The sequence below is a fragment of the Anolis sagrei genome, chromosome X (genome assembly GCF_037176765.1).
Source record: "Anolis sagrei isolate rAnoSag1 chromosome X, rAnoSag1.mat, whole genome shotgun sequence".
In the NCBI taxonomy this organism is placed as follows: Eukaryota; Metazoa; Chordata; class Lepidosauria; order Squamata; family Dactyloidae; genus Anolis; species Anolis sagrei.
This window is the reverse complement of record NC_090034.1, coordinates 86,344,772-86,359,256: the sequence shown is the minus strand read 5'-3', so window position 1 is coordinate 86,359,256 and position 14,485 is coordinate 86,344,772. Positions and strand designations below refer to the sequence as shown.

General features: G+C 46.2%; 1 protein-coding gene across 1 annotated transcript; it reads left to right on the top strand.

The window, feature by feature from the left end:
• Positions 1-4,639: 4,639 nt before the first annotated feature.
• YRDC (yrdC N6-threonylcarbamoyltransferase domain containing) lies at positions 4,640-11,789 on the top strand. The gene is made up of 6 exons (XM_060784011.2): positions 4,640-4,860; positions 4,940-5,159; positions 7,625-7,739; positions 9,335-9,454; positions 10,907-11,049; positions 11,292-11,789. The coding sequence occupies exons 1-6, from the start codon at positions 4,764-4,766 to the stop codon at positions 11,359-11,361; spliced, it is 765 nt and encodes a 254-aa protein (XP_060639994.2). The 5' UTR covers positions 4,640-4,763; the 3' UTR covers positions 11,362-11,789.
• Positions 11,790-14,485: the final 2,696 nt, after the last annotated feature.

Below are 14,485 nucleotides of genomic sequence, written 5' to 3'. Positions count from 1 at the left end.
AGATGCCTGGAAGCAGGGACAGTGATGTGGATATGGTATGAACTGCGGTGTGTAGGTTTGTTTTGAAAGTCAGGGTGTTATTTCTCAACCTTTTCCTTCGAAATCCTATTTCACACTTGCTTTGGTTTCCCTCTTACCTCCCCCTTTGATGTGGGTGACGGCTGTTTTGGGGCTTGGGCTCTGGTTCTGCACTGAGAAAAGCCAAGGAAACTGGATATGTATTTGCTCTGTGTGTCTGGGCGTGTTTGTAGGAATGGTGTCTCACCCACAGAGTGTTTTCAGTCATGAGCACGCTGGCCAGAACTGGCTTCTACGCAGTGGTCATTCACTCAAGCAAAGGCCGTTCATACATAGCAGCACATGGGTGTTTTGGCCTTTCGTTCTTCTCAGTGAGGAGTGTGTTGTTCATGGAAGAGGCTCCTCCACTCTCTCTTTTCAGGGGGTTGATGTGGGGAGATGTCAGGAGGGGCTGCCCTTCACTTCAGCAGTTTTGTGGGGTATGAAGGCTCTGCCATGTCTTGGAGGAGAGATTTCTCAGCCTTTCCTATGTGGAAGCAAAATGGGAAAAGGGCATTTGGTGCTGTGGGTGGGTGCCTCTGATAGAGTGGGACTTTCACTGGTGTTTAAGGCCCCACAGGTTAGATTGAAGGCTGGGCTGGAGAGGGAGAAATGGGCTGGTGGGGGGCCAAATGCCCCTCCCCTCAGACGCCACTTTCTACATGGGACACGTGGTTCCATCCCAGTGTGGGGCAGTGCAGGCTCCCAAAGGTGCTCAGAGACCTTTTGCAAAGTGCCTTTCTGGACCCCCACATCCCATCACTAGGGGAGAGAGGTGTTGCGGGTGGTGCCCCCCACCTGCCCCCCTCCCTCCTTTCTGAAGGGCCAAGAGGAGATGATGAAGAGGCGAAGCAGCCAGTTTCTCTCAGGAGTTGTGTGTGTCGCATTGAAGCGTGTGCTAATTTAACCGAAACATGGGAACAAATGTCCTTGCATTGAGCGAGATATGTGAAGATGTGAGTTACAGGTACCGTACTTCCAAAGGAAGAGCTTCTCCAAACCCCTTAGAGCATAATACACACATGGATTTGTATTTTTTTGAAGAATGTAAAATGTGAAATAACAGTGTTTGCTTAACAGCTCTGTTTTGTATTAAAAGATTAATATTGTACTTTGAAATACACATGCCAGGAAGTGGGAATTGATTTTTTAAAAAATCAGAAGCAATATTAATACCAATGGGATCTAATTAAATGCTTGTTTAAACTCGGTGCCTTGGGAGGAATCATTTCTAGCGGGGATGGGGAGGGGGGCCCTTGCCCCGTGAGCCAGGGTCCCCTCCCTGGGCGGCACCTTGGGCAAAAGACGGGGCAGCCCGGCCCTCTTTGGGACAGGGCCTCCTCCTAAGAGGCAGCCCAAGGGGGCAAGGAAGCCCAGCAGGGCAGTCCCTTCAGGCAGGTGGGATGGTGTAGCCTTTTCATGTAGTCTCTCTTGGCTCTCCAGTCGCAGACAGGGAAAGAAACAGGCTTGGTTCTCATTGCATTAAGTCCCTCTTAGTGTTGACTAAATTACAGGGATGACTCCATTAGGGCCCTTCCACAAAATCCTATATCCCAGAATATCAAGGCAGGAATACCCACAAGATCTGCTTTGAACTGAGTTATGAGTCCACACTCGGGTAATGTGGGATTTTCTGCCTTGATATTCTGGGATATAGGGCTGTGTGGAAGGGCCCTTAGTGTTAAATAAACTAACGGCACAATTTCTCTCTTGGCTTGATCTACACTAATATAAAAAGGTTTCCCCTGACATTAAGTGTAGTCATATGTGACTCGGGGGGGGGGGGGTGTGGGTGGGTGTGGTGGTGGTGCTGATCTCCCATTTCTAAGCCGAAGAGCTAGCATTGTTCTTAGACGTCTCCAAGGTGATGTGGCCAACATGACTGCATGGAGCACCATTACCTTCCCACCTGAGTGGTACCTATTGATCTCACATTTGCATGTTTTTGAACTGCTAGGTTAGCAGAAGCAGGGGCTAACAGCAGGAGCTCTCCCCACTCCCCAGTTTGAACTGCCAACCTTTCAGCAAGTTCAACAGCTCAGTGGTTTAACCTGCTGCGACACTAAGGGGATGGCTTCCTTAGTGTTAAATAAACTATTGACACAGTTCCCCGCTTGGCTGGATCTACATTGCCATATAATCCAGATAGATAATCTGGATTTTATATGGTAGTGTAGATGAGGCCTTAGTGTTAACTGAGCTATAGGCATGAAGTCCCTCTTAGTGTTAACTAAGGCGTAAAGTCTGTTTTCGGTGTTGGATTAGAACTGGAGACTGGGGTTAGAACCATTGTTCAGTCCTGGAGTCACACTCTCTCAGCCCTGGAGGAAGCTGGCTTCAGGAAAGGCAAAAGCTGCACATCGCAAGTGTTGAACCTGACTCAGCACATAGAAGATGGCTTTGAAAGGCAGCAGATCACAGGAGCTGTCTTCATAGACCTGTCAGCAGCCTATGATACTGTGAACCACCACCTCCTCCTGAGAAAAATGTATATCACAAAGGACTACCACCTCACCCGCCTCATAGGAGACCTGTTACCAAACAGGAGCTTTTTTGTTGAATTCCAGGGCCAGAGAAGCAGATGGTGGAAACAGAAGAATGGCCTGCCTCAGGGGAGCGTGCTTGCTCCATCCATGTTCAACATTTACACAAATGACCAGCCACTGCCAGAAGGGACAGAGAGCTTCATCTATGCTGGTGATCGTGCCATTACCGCTCAAGCAGGGAGCTTTGAGGTGGTAGAACAGAAGCTTTCCGAAGCTCTAGGTGCTCTTACTGCCTACTACAGGGAAAACCAGCTGATCCCTAACCCACCTAAAACACAGACATGTGCTTTTCATCTCAAGAACAGACAAGCATCTTGTGCTCTGAGGATCACCTGGGAAGGAATCCCACTGGAGCATTGCAGCGCACCCAAATACCTGGGAGTCACTCTGGACCATGCTCTTACCTACAAGAAGCACTGCCTGAACATCAAGCAAAAAGTGGGTGCTAGAAACAATATCATACGAAAGCTGACTGGCACAACCTGGGGATCACAACCAGACACAGTGAAGACATCTGCCCTTGCGCTATGCTCCTCTGTTGCTGAGTATGCATGCCCAGTGTGGAAGACGCTAAAACAGTGGATGTGGCTCTTAATGAGACATGCTGCATTATCACAGGGTGTCTGCTCCCTACACCACTGGAGAAATCACACTGTTTAGCCGGTATTGCACCACCTGACATCTGCTGGGAAGTAGCAGCCAATAGTGAAAGGACCAAGGCAGAGACAACTCCAGCTCATCCCTTGTTTGGATATCAGCCAGCACGTCAACAACTTAAATCAAGAAATAGCTTTCTAAGATCTACAGAGACACTTGCTGGAACACCTCAGCAAGCGAGAGTCCAAAAGTGGCAGGCTCAAACCCAGAACCTCAATCAATGGCTGATACCAAATGAGAGTCTCCCCCCCTGGGCACACAGAAGACTGGGCGACTTGGAAGGCGCTGAACAGACTGCACTCTGGTACCACGAGATGCAGAGCCAATCTTAAGAAATGGGGCTACCAAGTGGAATCCACGACATGCGAGTGCGGAGAAGAGCAAACCACTGACCACCTGCTGCAATGCAACCTGAGCCCTGCCACATGCACAATGGAGGACCTTCTTGCAACAACACCAGAGGCACTCCAAGTATCCAGATACTGGTCAAAGGGCATTTAATAGAATAGCAAGCCTGCAAACTGTTTTGTCTGTTTGTTAAAAATTTGTTTAAAATGTAATACAATTGCCTGGTTGATACTGACACAATATATCAGGGGTCCTCAAACTAAGGCCCGGGGGACGGATACGGCCCTCCAAGGTCATTTACCTGGCCCTCACTCAGGATCAACCTAAGGCATTTCAGACTTGAAAGCACACAACAACAATCCTTTATCGTCTGCCAAAAATAGGCCCACACCTGGAAGAGCCCATTAAAATACTAATAAGTTCATAATGGTTAAAGTTGTTCATCATTTTAATTTTTGTATTGTTTTAAAGTGTTTTTTGAACCATTTATTTATCATGTCAGTGCAACCAGTCGATTATATTACATTTCTAACAGAACAAAGCAAACAAACAGACAAAATACAAAATTTGTGAGTTTGGTAGTTGATTAAATGTCCTTTGACCAGTATCTGGCCACTTGGGAGTGCTTCTGGTGTTGCTGCAAGGAGGTCCTCCATTGTGCATGTGGCTGGGCTCAGGTTGAATTGCAGCAGGTGGTCTGTGGTTTGCTCTTCTCCACACTCGCATGTCGAGGATTCCACTTTGTAGCCCCATTTCTGAAGGTTGGCTCTGCATCTCATGGGGCATAAGGAATTCATTCTTTTTTTCAAATTATAATCTGGCCCTCCAACAGTTTGAGGGACTGTGACCTGGCCCTCTGTTTAAAAAGTTTGAGGACCCCTGTGGTAAATAAATAAGCCCCAGAGGAAGGCAAAAGCCTCCCCAGCTGAGCCCAGGGCCCGGTCTTCCTTTCTTGGCTCCCCAAAAGGGACCGAAACCAAGCAGAGGAAGTCGAGGCCCGCTCTCGCGCTCTCTCTGGCCCCGCCCCCACTAAGCCCACACTTCCAGGGCTGGCCCCACTTGGCGGAAGTGACGTCAACCGCTGGCACGGCCGCACTTCCGTGTATACCCGGAGTGGGCGGAAGTGACGCCACCCGAGACGGAAGCGGCCACCTCATGTGGTGCCGGATGGCGGCGGCGATGAAGATGCTGCGGGTGACAGGTCTCGAGGAGATGGGGCGCGTGGCCCGCCTCTCTCCGCGGGGGGAAGACGGTGAGTGGGTGGCGGGGGAGGGGAAGGAGGGAAGGGCAGGCCTTGAAAGGGGTTCCTACCCTCTCGTTCTCCTCCCCAGGCGTGGTCGGGGCCGAGGAGGAGGCCTCCTCGTCTGCGGCCTGTTTGGCGGCGTCTGCCCTGCGCGGTGGCGGCCTGGTGGCGCTGCCCACGGACACGGTCTACGGCGTGGCCTGCCTGGCTGAGGACTCCCGGGCGCTGGAGGCCCTCTACCGCCTCAAGGGCCGCGACCCCGGCAAGCCCCTCGCCATCTGCCTCCCGGACCTGGGCCTCCTGCGGAGGTGAGCGGAAGGGGCAGAGCCTGGGGGGGGGGGGGGGGGCAGCCCAGGCCACCCTGCTTCTTTCCACCTGAAAGTCATCTGGAGAAGGGCTTTGTGTTTCAATCTATTCTCGAAGGCCTTCATGGCCGGAATCACTGGGTTGCTGTGAGTTTTCCGGGCTGTATGACCATGTTCCAGAAGCATTCTCTCCTGACATTTCACTTGCATCTATGCCAGGCATCCTCAGAGGTTGTGAGGCCCGACACAACCTCTGAGCATACAATATGAATGGGTTCCTGAGTTAATATATACAACACAATAGCCCACTTGTACACAGAAAAAAAATATAAAACAGTTCAGCCAATAATGTGACTTGTGAAACTTATTATACAGTTCCAAATCATAGCATTCATAAAACAATATTATAATCATAATATAAAAAACAACATAGCATAAAAGACAACAATATTATAATCATAATATAATATGATTATAACTAATAAACAATATTATAATCATAGCATTAAAAAAACAAAAAGTATCAACGCTGCGTCGAGTTGAACTTAAATCTAAAGTGGGATCTAAAAGGTGCAAACGTTTCCCATACTCGCAGTTAAATTGAAAACAAGAGCAGAGTATCTTGTGAGTACATCTATTTTGTGAAATATATTTATAATTAGATACAATATTTATTTTCTGTATATGTAACTTTTAAATGTTTACAGCCACATTTTGTTCCTTTGATTTAGATCCCACTAAACATAAAAACCTAAATTTCTAAGGGGAACAAGTACCAAGTTGATAATCTTGTGAGTATCTTTAAACATGTTGAAATATATGATGCTGAATGGATGTACTTACAACAAACATTGATGTATATGATAAGTATCAAGTTCATAATTCAGTTAGTATTCTTATATGTATCTTTATATGTGTTTATGTACATGATTTTCTGTTAATTTATTTGTAGCATATATAATTTTTGTCCACCAGAGGAAGGCCTGGAGTGAGGCCGAAACCAGTTGTGGACTACAGATTTAAGTTCAACTCAACTGTACCAAACGCATATAATATTGTTTTATGAATGCTATGATTTGGAACTGTATAATAAGTTTCACAAGTCACATTATTGGCTGAACTGTTTTATTTTTCCTTCACTGTACAAGTGGGTTATTGTGTTGTATGTACAATCTCTGAGGATGCCTGCCATAGATGCAAGCAAAATGTCAGGAGAGAATGCTTCTGGAACATAATAATAATAATAATAATAATAATAATAATGCTGATGTCGCCATACCAGATGATAGTCTCATTGAGGAAAAACAACAGGAAAAACTCAGCTGGTATTAAGACCTCAAAATCGAACTGCAAAGGATCTGGTATAAACCAGCACATGTGGTCCCAGTGGTCATTGGCGCACTGGGTGCCGTGCCAAAACATCTCAGCCAGCATTTGGAAACAATAAACATCAACAAAATCACAATCTGTCAACTTCAAAAGGCCACCTTACTTGGATCTGTGCGCATCATTCGAAAATACATCACACAGTCCTAGAAGCTTGGGAAGTGTTCGACTTGTGATTTTGTGATACGAAATCCAGCATATAGATCTCGTTTGCTGTGACATACTGTGCTTTTTTGTCAATAAAATAACAACAACAACTTACATATACTCCACCACCATCTCCCCAAGGGAACTCGGGACGGCTAACATGTACAAACATACAATTATAGATCAAATAAAAATATAATAAAAATAATAAGAGAGCAATACAAAATAAATGCAAGATACAATATAAAATCACAATAATTGAACAAGTTAGACAGGGCCAATTACAAGGACTAATTTTTTTTTAAAACCCTAGGTGAGATAAGTAGCGTAGTGTGTCTGGAGGGAGCTTCAGGTGGGACAAACAATGGGGTTTAATTTCACTAAAGGGTGAGATAAAATGCATTGAAGGACATTTTATGCAGGGTTTGATCAAGGTAAGGGATTGTTGTTCATTCATTGAAGGCACATCGGAACAGCTAGGTTTTTAGGCTCTCCTGGAAGACTGCCAGGAGTTCCAGAGCCGAGGGGCCACCACAGAGAAGACTCTCTCCCTGGGCCCCGCAAGTCACACTTGCAACAAGGGTGGGAGTGAGAGAAGGGCCTCTCCAGAAGATCGAAGGGATTGTGTAGGTTTGTAGAAGGAAATGCGGTCACGAAAGTAGGTCATATAGCCCGAAAAAGTTACAACAAGCCTTGTGTTTCATCACAGCCCCCACTCCAGGAGAGGGGAAGGGAGGGGCGGAGCCTGAGAATGAGGAAGGCCCCGCCCCTTCCTCGTGGCCCTTTCACGCCCTGCCCCTCTTCTGGGGGGGGGGGGGCTCCGGGGGCTCAACTCAGACCTCCCTGCTTTCCATCCAAAAGGCATGTCCCCCTGGGCAGGGTCGTGTTTGGTCAGAGCCCTCCTCATGCCAGGAGTCTCTCTTATATCTCCGCAGGTTCTGCAAGGTCCATGTTCCGGAGGGGCTGCTGCAGGACCTTCTCCCGGGCCCTGTGACGCTGGTCCTGGAGCGCTCGGAAGCCCTCAACCCGGACCTCAACCCCTTTACCCCGGTGGGTCCACCTGCCTCCGACCGAGGATCCAAACAGCACTGAGGGCTAGAGCAGGCACTTTCTGGACACACAAAGGGGCTCCCAGGGAAACAAAGGCCCAGGTTCTGTGGGGCCGACTAAATTGAAAGGCACCCCAGACCCATTAAAGCAGGCATGAGCAAACTTTGGCCCTCCAGAGGTTTTGGACTTCAAATCCCACAATTCCTAACAGCCTGTTAGGAATTGTGGGAGTTGAAGTCTAAAACCCCTGGAGGGCCAGCGTTTGCCCTTACCTGCATTAGAGCCACAATCTAGCTCTCCTCTCCCTGCCAAGCCAGCCTTCGCAACCCTGCACGCCTCAGACTTGGTAGGATGGAGGGTCACATTGAGAGTCAAGGCCCTTCTGGATTCTTGGGCCAGTTCTTCAATACGCTTCCAGAACGAGCTTCCTGCATTCCAAGTCAAGTCGAATGTACTTAGTCCTAATTTTTAAAAATATCAATTTCAAACCATTTCACTGGATGTGTGGAAGTAACAGAGCACCAAAATAGTTTAGTGTTTATACCTTTTTTTGTTTTTGTTTTTTTGATATCTAATATTTGATGTTAGGTCCTCGCTCTGTACCCTACACACTTTCCCAGCTCTTGCTACTAGCCCTGGAAATGAGCCACAAGCACCACCCTGACCTTTAGTTAGGGCCTTGTTATGCACTTTACCTATTTCCCTGGCCCTATATCTCCTCATTGGCCCAGTCCTCTTGTGCTTATGCAGCGTTGGAAATAAATAGCTCCAGGTCCTGCCCTGACCATCAGATAGGCCATGCTTGCACTTATCCTCTCCCCGGGCCCTAGTCCACCTCATACTAGGCCAACCCTTTTGTAGTCATGGGGCCCCACCTTGGAATCTTGACCATTGGAATCTGAGCTGTTCAATGTAATTAGTACCGAACTGGTTTGTAAGTTTTTAATATGTATGATTGTTACAAAGTACTATGTTTATTTTGATGATTATTTTTGTATGATCTTATGTTGGTAACTGCAATGCTTTAATATGTTGGAAACTGCCCTGAGTCCCCTCTGGGAGATAAAGTGGTATACAAATAAAGGTTATTGTTTTTTATTTTGCTTAAGTGATACTTGATTTGACTGTTCTAATGTAGCACAAATCCTATGTAAAGTCATGTCATGTTTATTTATTATTTATTTACTTACTGCATTTGTATACTGCCTTTCTCAGTCAGAGGCGACTTAAGGCTCAAGGTGGTTCACAGTCGGCAGCAATTCGATGTTTTTGACATTAATATTTAAATTTGAAATATATACAGAAAGTGCATTGTCAAAGGCTTTCACGGCTGGAATCACTGGGGTGTTGTGTGGTTTCCAAGGTGTATGGCCATGGAACACAGCCATACAGCATGGAAACTATACGGAAAGTCTTTACGTCAGGTTATTATTATTTTTCTGTTTAAGAAGAAAACTCCTTTGCCTTCCTTCTCCCTGTCCTTCTTTCATTTGGCTAATTTGTGGTGGAGTTTGTGATTTTGAGATGGGGAATGGAAAGGCAGGATGTGTATTGCCTTCCACTAAAGTGATGTTCCTTCCTCTCCTTTTCCACAGCTGGTGGGTGTTCGCATCCCCAACCACTGGTTTGCCCGGGAACTGGCCAGGATCTGTGCGGCCCCCCTGGCCTTGACCAGCGCCAACCCCAGCCATAGGGGCAGCACCTTGGATGTCACGGTGGGCAGCGCAGGAGCCCCGCACATTGTGGGCAGAGAATGGGGGGGGGGGGGAGGAGGCGGGTGTAACTTTCAGGAGGCCAGGATACAGATAGGGGGAGACCTTCCTTGACTTTGCCTATCCACGTGCTCCTGGCCAGGATCCTTGTTCACTTTGGGTACTGAGCTCTTAACAAAATCACTATGTAACAAAATTTGAAACATTTTCTGTTCCTACTTAGTGTTAGAATTCAACGCCACACAGCCCAAGTCTCATGTCCTCAATGAGGAACGGTTTAGTTAGTTTAGAATAGTCTGAGGGTTTCCCTCCCCTCATGTCTCCTGTTCTTCAGTTGGAAATGTATTTCTTCTCTTCTCTCTGTTTCTGCTCACATTCTGATTGGTTGTTTAAAATTGATATTTTTCTACTGCAAGCCTTTTTGAATCTGACTTCTGCCTTCTTTCACTTTGGTATGGAGAGTATGTGTTGTGTGCTTTGAGATCTCTCTCTGCTTTTGTGTCAGGAGAGAGGTCGTGATTGGTGTTTTTCCCTCACTTAGAAGAGATGGGTGTTAGAGTAGCTCAGACCCAGTTTTTATCTATGAAGAAATGTAGTTAGTTCTTATTATTGTAAATAACCCTTTTGTGATTTTTTAAAGATTGAAATCTGCATGTTTGCCTCCTAAGCTCTGAATTCTTTACAGCCACAGCACACGGCACTTCACACTCTGCTCACTAATGAGCTTAATGCTCAACTTTTGTATCTTGTTTCATTTTTCATTTTTAGGGTAGTTTTCCCGAACAGTTAGAAAGTGGTACTTTCTATTTAATTGTATGGCCCTTACTTTGAAAGTAGTCTACTCCAGAAAATTTGTTTTGTGGTTGTCACTTACTATGTTGAATTGGTTGAATGTCTCTGAGGTAGTCATTAAAAACAATTGCAAAATGTGCTGCAGGATGTCCCTCCTGCAAAACCAAAGTTTAATAAATATTTTCCATGTTTTTATGATAGGACCAATTAAGAAATGATATATATAACCCAGGAACAAAAACCGTGTTACATCTATATAAATAAAAATGTAATGTTCGTTTGTGGGATTAACATAACTCAAAAACCACTGGACGAATTGACACCAAATTTGGACACAATACACACGTATCAGGCCAACGAGTGACCATCACTCATAAAACACTAAAAAACAGCAGGAGAGACTTAAAAAGCCAAAAAAAAAATTACAACGCATGTGCAAAACTGTGTGTGTGTGTGTGTGTGTGTGTGTGTGTATATATATATACACACACGCAAACACACATATATACACACACAAAGCACATATACACAGACTGGGTCACAGCAACATGTTGCAGGGACGGCTAGTAGTAGTAGTAGTAATAATAATAATAATAATAATAATGATAATAATAATATATTATCCCTATCTCTCCTTATGGTCCCTTTCCTCTCTCTTCAAAGGAGTTCCAGGAGCTGTGGCCTCATCTCTCACTGGTGGTGGATGGGGGCCCCCTCGGGGACCCCCACAGCCCAGAGAGCCGCCTGGGCTCCACAGTGGTCGATCTCTCCATCCCGGGCAAATTCAAAGTCATCCGGCCAGGATGGTAGGTTTGACGAGAAAATGCAGGGGGGCACTCGGTGACCCCAGAGCATCTGTATGTGGGGCTGGTATCCCTGATGGCAGGGGGGCTGCTGTGTTAATCCCCTCACCTGCCTGCAGCAACAGTGCTTGGCTCCCCTTGCAGGCCTTTCACGCCACCTGATGAGGAAGTGCTCTGCCTTGAGACCAAGGCAAGGCAAGGGGGCTTCTCTTCCCCACTTCATCTCTTCTTCTCTTTTTCCGCAGTGCACTTTCACAGACTCTGGAGATCTTGGTGGTCAAGTACGGCCTGACACTGGAACCGCCTGGCTCCTAAAATCATCTCTCTGAATCTCTCTGGTTTGGGCTGGTGGTGTTGTTCTCAGCAGCTGCTGTTTTAGGAAGAACTCTACAGAACCTCCCTCCTTTGGTGCAGAAGACCCTCTTCTCCTGCCTTGCTCTTCCCTGCTCAAATGGCTCCCACTCTCTGGCTCACTTGACCATTTACTGCAAAGGAGCTGCTTTTTGCTTCCTTGGACTCTTGTGTGTGGAAGGCAGACAGATCCTGCAAGGAAGCACTGGGACGTCTGGGTCTGAGAACGTTGGGGTAGCATTAATCCTGGAGTAAATGGGGAGCTGCTCCACGATGGTGGGGCTTCCCTCTTAACGGGCATCCTATGGCCTTTGAACTTGTGAAGCCTCTGTGGAAACCCAAAGACATGGGGCAGCATTGGGACCAATCTCAGTAAACAGAAACTTTCTGCAGACTGCTGCGTGTGCTACTGCTGGCTCCGTCCTTCCTTTTACAGAGAGGGGGTGGGGAGGGTGGACATTGCTGCAAATGTGTCTGTTGAAGACCTGTATGTGGAAGGAGGCCTGTGCAAGAGAAAGGGGCCAGGAAAGTAACAGGCGGGAGGGTTGTGTACAAGGTTGAGAATTCAAAACAATCTAACAGAATAGAGATGGGCCCAACCTAACAAAATGAAGTTCAGCAGGGACAAATGCAAGATAATCCACTTAGGCAGAACAACTGAAATGCCATGATACAGAATGGGAGATGCCTGATTCTACAGCAGTACATGTAAACAAGATCTTGGAGTCCTCATGGGGAGGAAGGTGAACATGAGCTAACAATGTGATGCGGCGGCAAAGAAACCCAATTGAATTTTGGCCTTCATAAATAGGTGTATACTATCTAGATCCAGGGAAGTCATGCTACCCAACTATTCTGCCTTGGTCAGATCACACCTGGAATCACACTGTGTCAAATTCTGGACACTGTAATTGAAGGGAGATGTCTGGAAAACAAGCCCTATGAGGAGTGGCTTAAAGAGCTGAGCTTGTTTAGCCTGCAGAACACAAGGCTGAGAGGAGACATGATGAAGGGCATGTATAAACATGTGAAGGGAAGTCATAGGAGGGACCAGGCTTGTTTTCTGCTGCCCTGGAAACTAGGACATGGAACAATGGCTTCAAACTACAGGAAAGGAGACTCCACCTGAACATTAGGAAGAACTTCCTAATGGAGAGAGCTGTTCAGTGGAACTCTGCCCTGGAGTGTGATGGAGGCTCCTTCATTGGAGGCTTTGAAACAGGCTGGATGGCCATCTGTCAGGGGGGCTTTAAATGCAATTTTCCTGCTTCTTGGCAGGGAGTTGGACTGGATGGTCCATGAGGTTTCTTCCATGATTCTAGGTGATGAGCACTAGGGTCCCTGAGCCCCCCCTCCCCAGGAGGGAGAGACAGACAGAAAGAAAGAAAGAAAAGAAAAGAAAAGAAAAGAAAAGAAAAGAAAAGAAAAGAAGGGCTGGCCAGGAGTTACTGGTGCCAGGCTCTTGCCCTCTGCCTGGGCCTTGCTGCCAAAGGCCTGTCTTGTTTGGCGTGTTAAGCTCAATCTATGAGTGATGGGAGTTCTCTAAATATCCTAGTGATCTGTTAGTACCGGATTCGAACAGAAATCACAGGCAAGGACGGCAGAAGTTTCTTTCCACATTCAAGAAGTCTTTTATCTTCCAACAATGCATACATGCAAAGCTTTGTATAAAACCAAGTCCTCTCACTTTCTCCCCTCAGCAATCTTCACAGCAGTTCTCTCACGTAGATCTCTCTTATTTTGGAAAACCAGAATCTCCCTGGTTTTCCAACCATTTTAAAAATAACCTTTTGTAAAATTATGATCTTCCAGAGAAGAACAAAAAAATGTATCATTTGAGTAAAATCTTCTCTTGTGTGGGATATAACCACATGTACTTATGCAAAGCATTTTGGTTGTTAGGCTGATAACCTGGTTTTCTTTTATCTGTTAGGAACAGAAGCAACGCCAATGCGTAAAATATAGCCATTCTTCAGAAGTATTTTTTTCAGTGCCTAAAAACATCTACTCTCCCATAAAACATCTTGTTTCGATATCATTCTCTGAAGAGACAAAAATAAAGTGGACTTTGTTAAAAGTAACATTTGGTTTACTCACAACCTTCATGTATTCAGTATATAGGTACATAACTTGTCAAGTTATAGATAGGTTTGAAGTAGTTACTCTGTGCAGATAACACAGGGCATCTTTCTTACAATCAACAACATGAGTTGTCTCTTAACAGTCCAAAGTCAAGCAGGTAAGAGGTAGTCTTAACAGTCTGAGAGTGTAATGGAGTCTGAGGTCTGAGCAGTCTCAGAACTGATCATGTGGTCCCACAACCTCAAGAAACAGAGTAAAGGGAAAGCTGCATACCAAAACATACATATACAACACAGTAAGCAAATGGAAACCTATACAAACAAATTACTAGTGGAGGCTTGAAGGTTATTTCCAACGTCTTTGTAACATTCAGCAACACCAGCATAAACACTCATCCACAGTCATCATGCTAGCTGCCCCACTGTTATCCTAGATCTGGCCAATCACATATTGTATTGCATCATACATGGTGTCCCAACAGTGCACCGTGGTTGCACCAGACATTAGGCATTGCACACTGGTTTCATCATCCTCGGAAACTTGTCATTCTGACTCTGCAGTTAGCTCCTGAGGGTTTTGTGTGTGTGTGTTTGTGTGTGTGTCAGGAGTGAATAGAGAAACTGCAAGTCGCTTCTGGTGTGAGAGAATTGGCCGTCTGCAAGGTCATTGCCCAGGGGATGTCCGAATGTTTGATGCTTTACCATCCTTGTGGAAGGCTTCTCTCATGTCCCGCATGGGGAGCTGGAGCTGACAGAGGGAGCCCAACCTGCTCTCCCCAGATTCGAACCTCTGACCTATTGGTCAGCAGTCCTGCCAGTACAAGGGTTTAACCCATTGCGTCACCTGAGCTCTTTCTTTCTGAGTATGATGACATAGGGTTGCTGTGAGCTTTCCAGGCTGTATGGCCATGTTCCAGATGCATTCTCTCCTAACGTTTCACCCACATCTACGGCAGACATCCTCAGAGGTCATGATGTCAGTTGGAAACTAGACAAGCGAGATTTAT

Excerpts from the sequence above, each read along its gene's own strand:
- YRDC (XM_060784011.2), top strand. The coding sequence starts at position 4,764 with ATGTGGTGCCGGATGGCGGCGGCGATGAAGATGCTGCGGGTGACAGGT. Across the intron at positions 4,861-4,939 it reads CTCTCCGCGGGGGGAAGACG|GCGTGGTCGGGGCCGAGGAG; the intron begins GTGAGTGGGTGG and ends TCTCCTCCCCAG. Across the intron at positions 5,160-7,624 it reads GACCTGGGCCTCCTGCGGAG|GTTCTGCAAGGTCCATGTTC; the intron begins GTGAGCGGAAGG and ends ATATCTCCGCAG.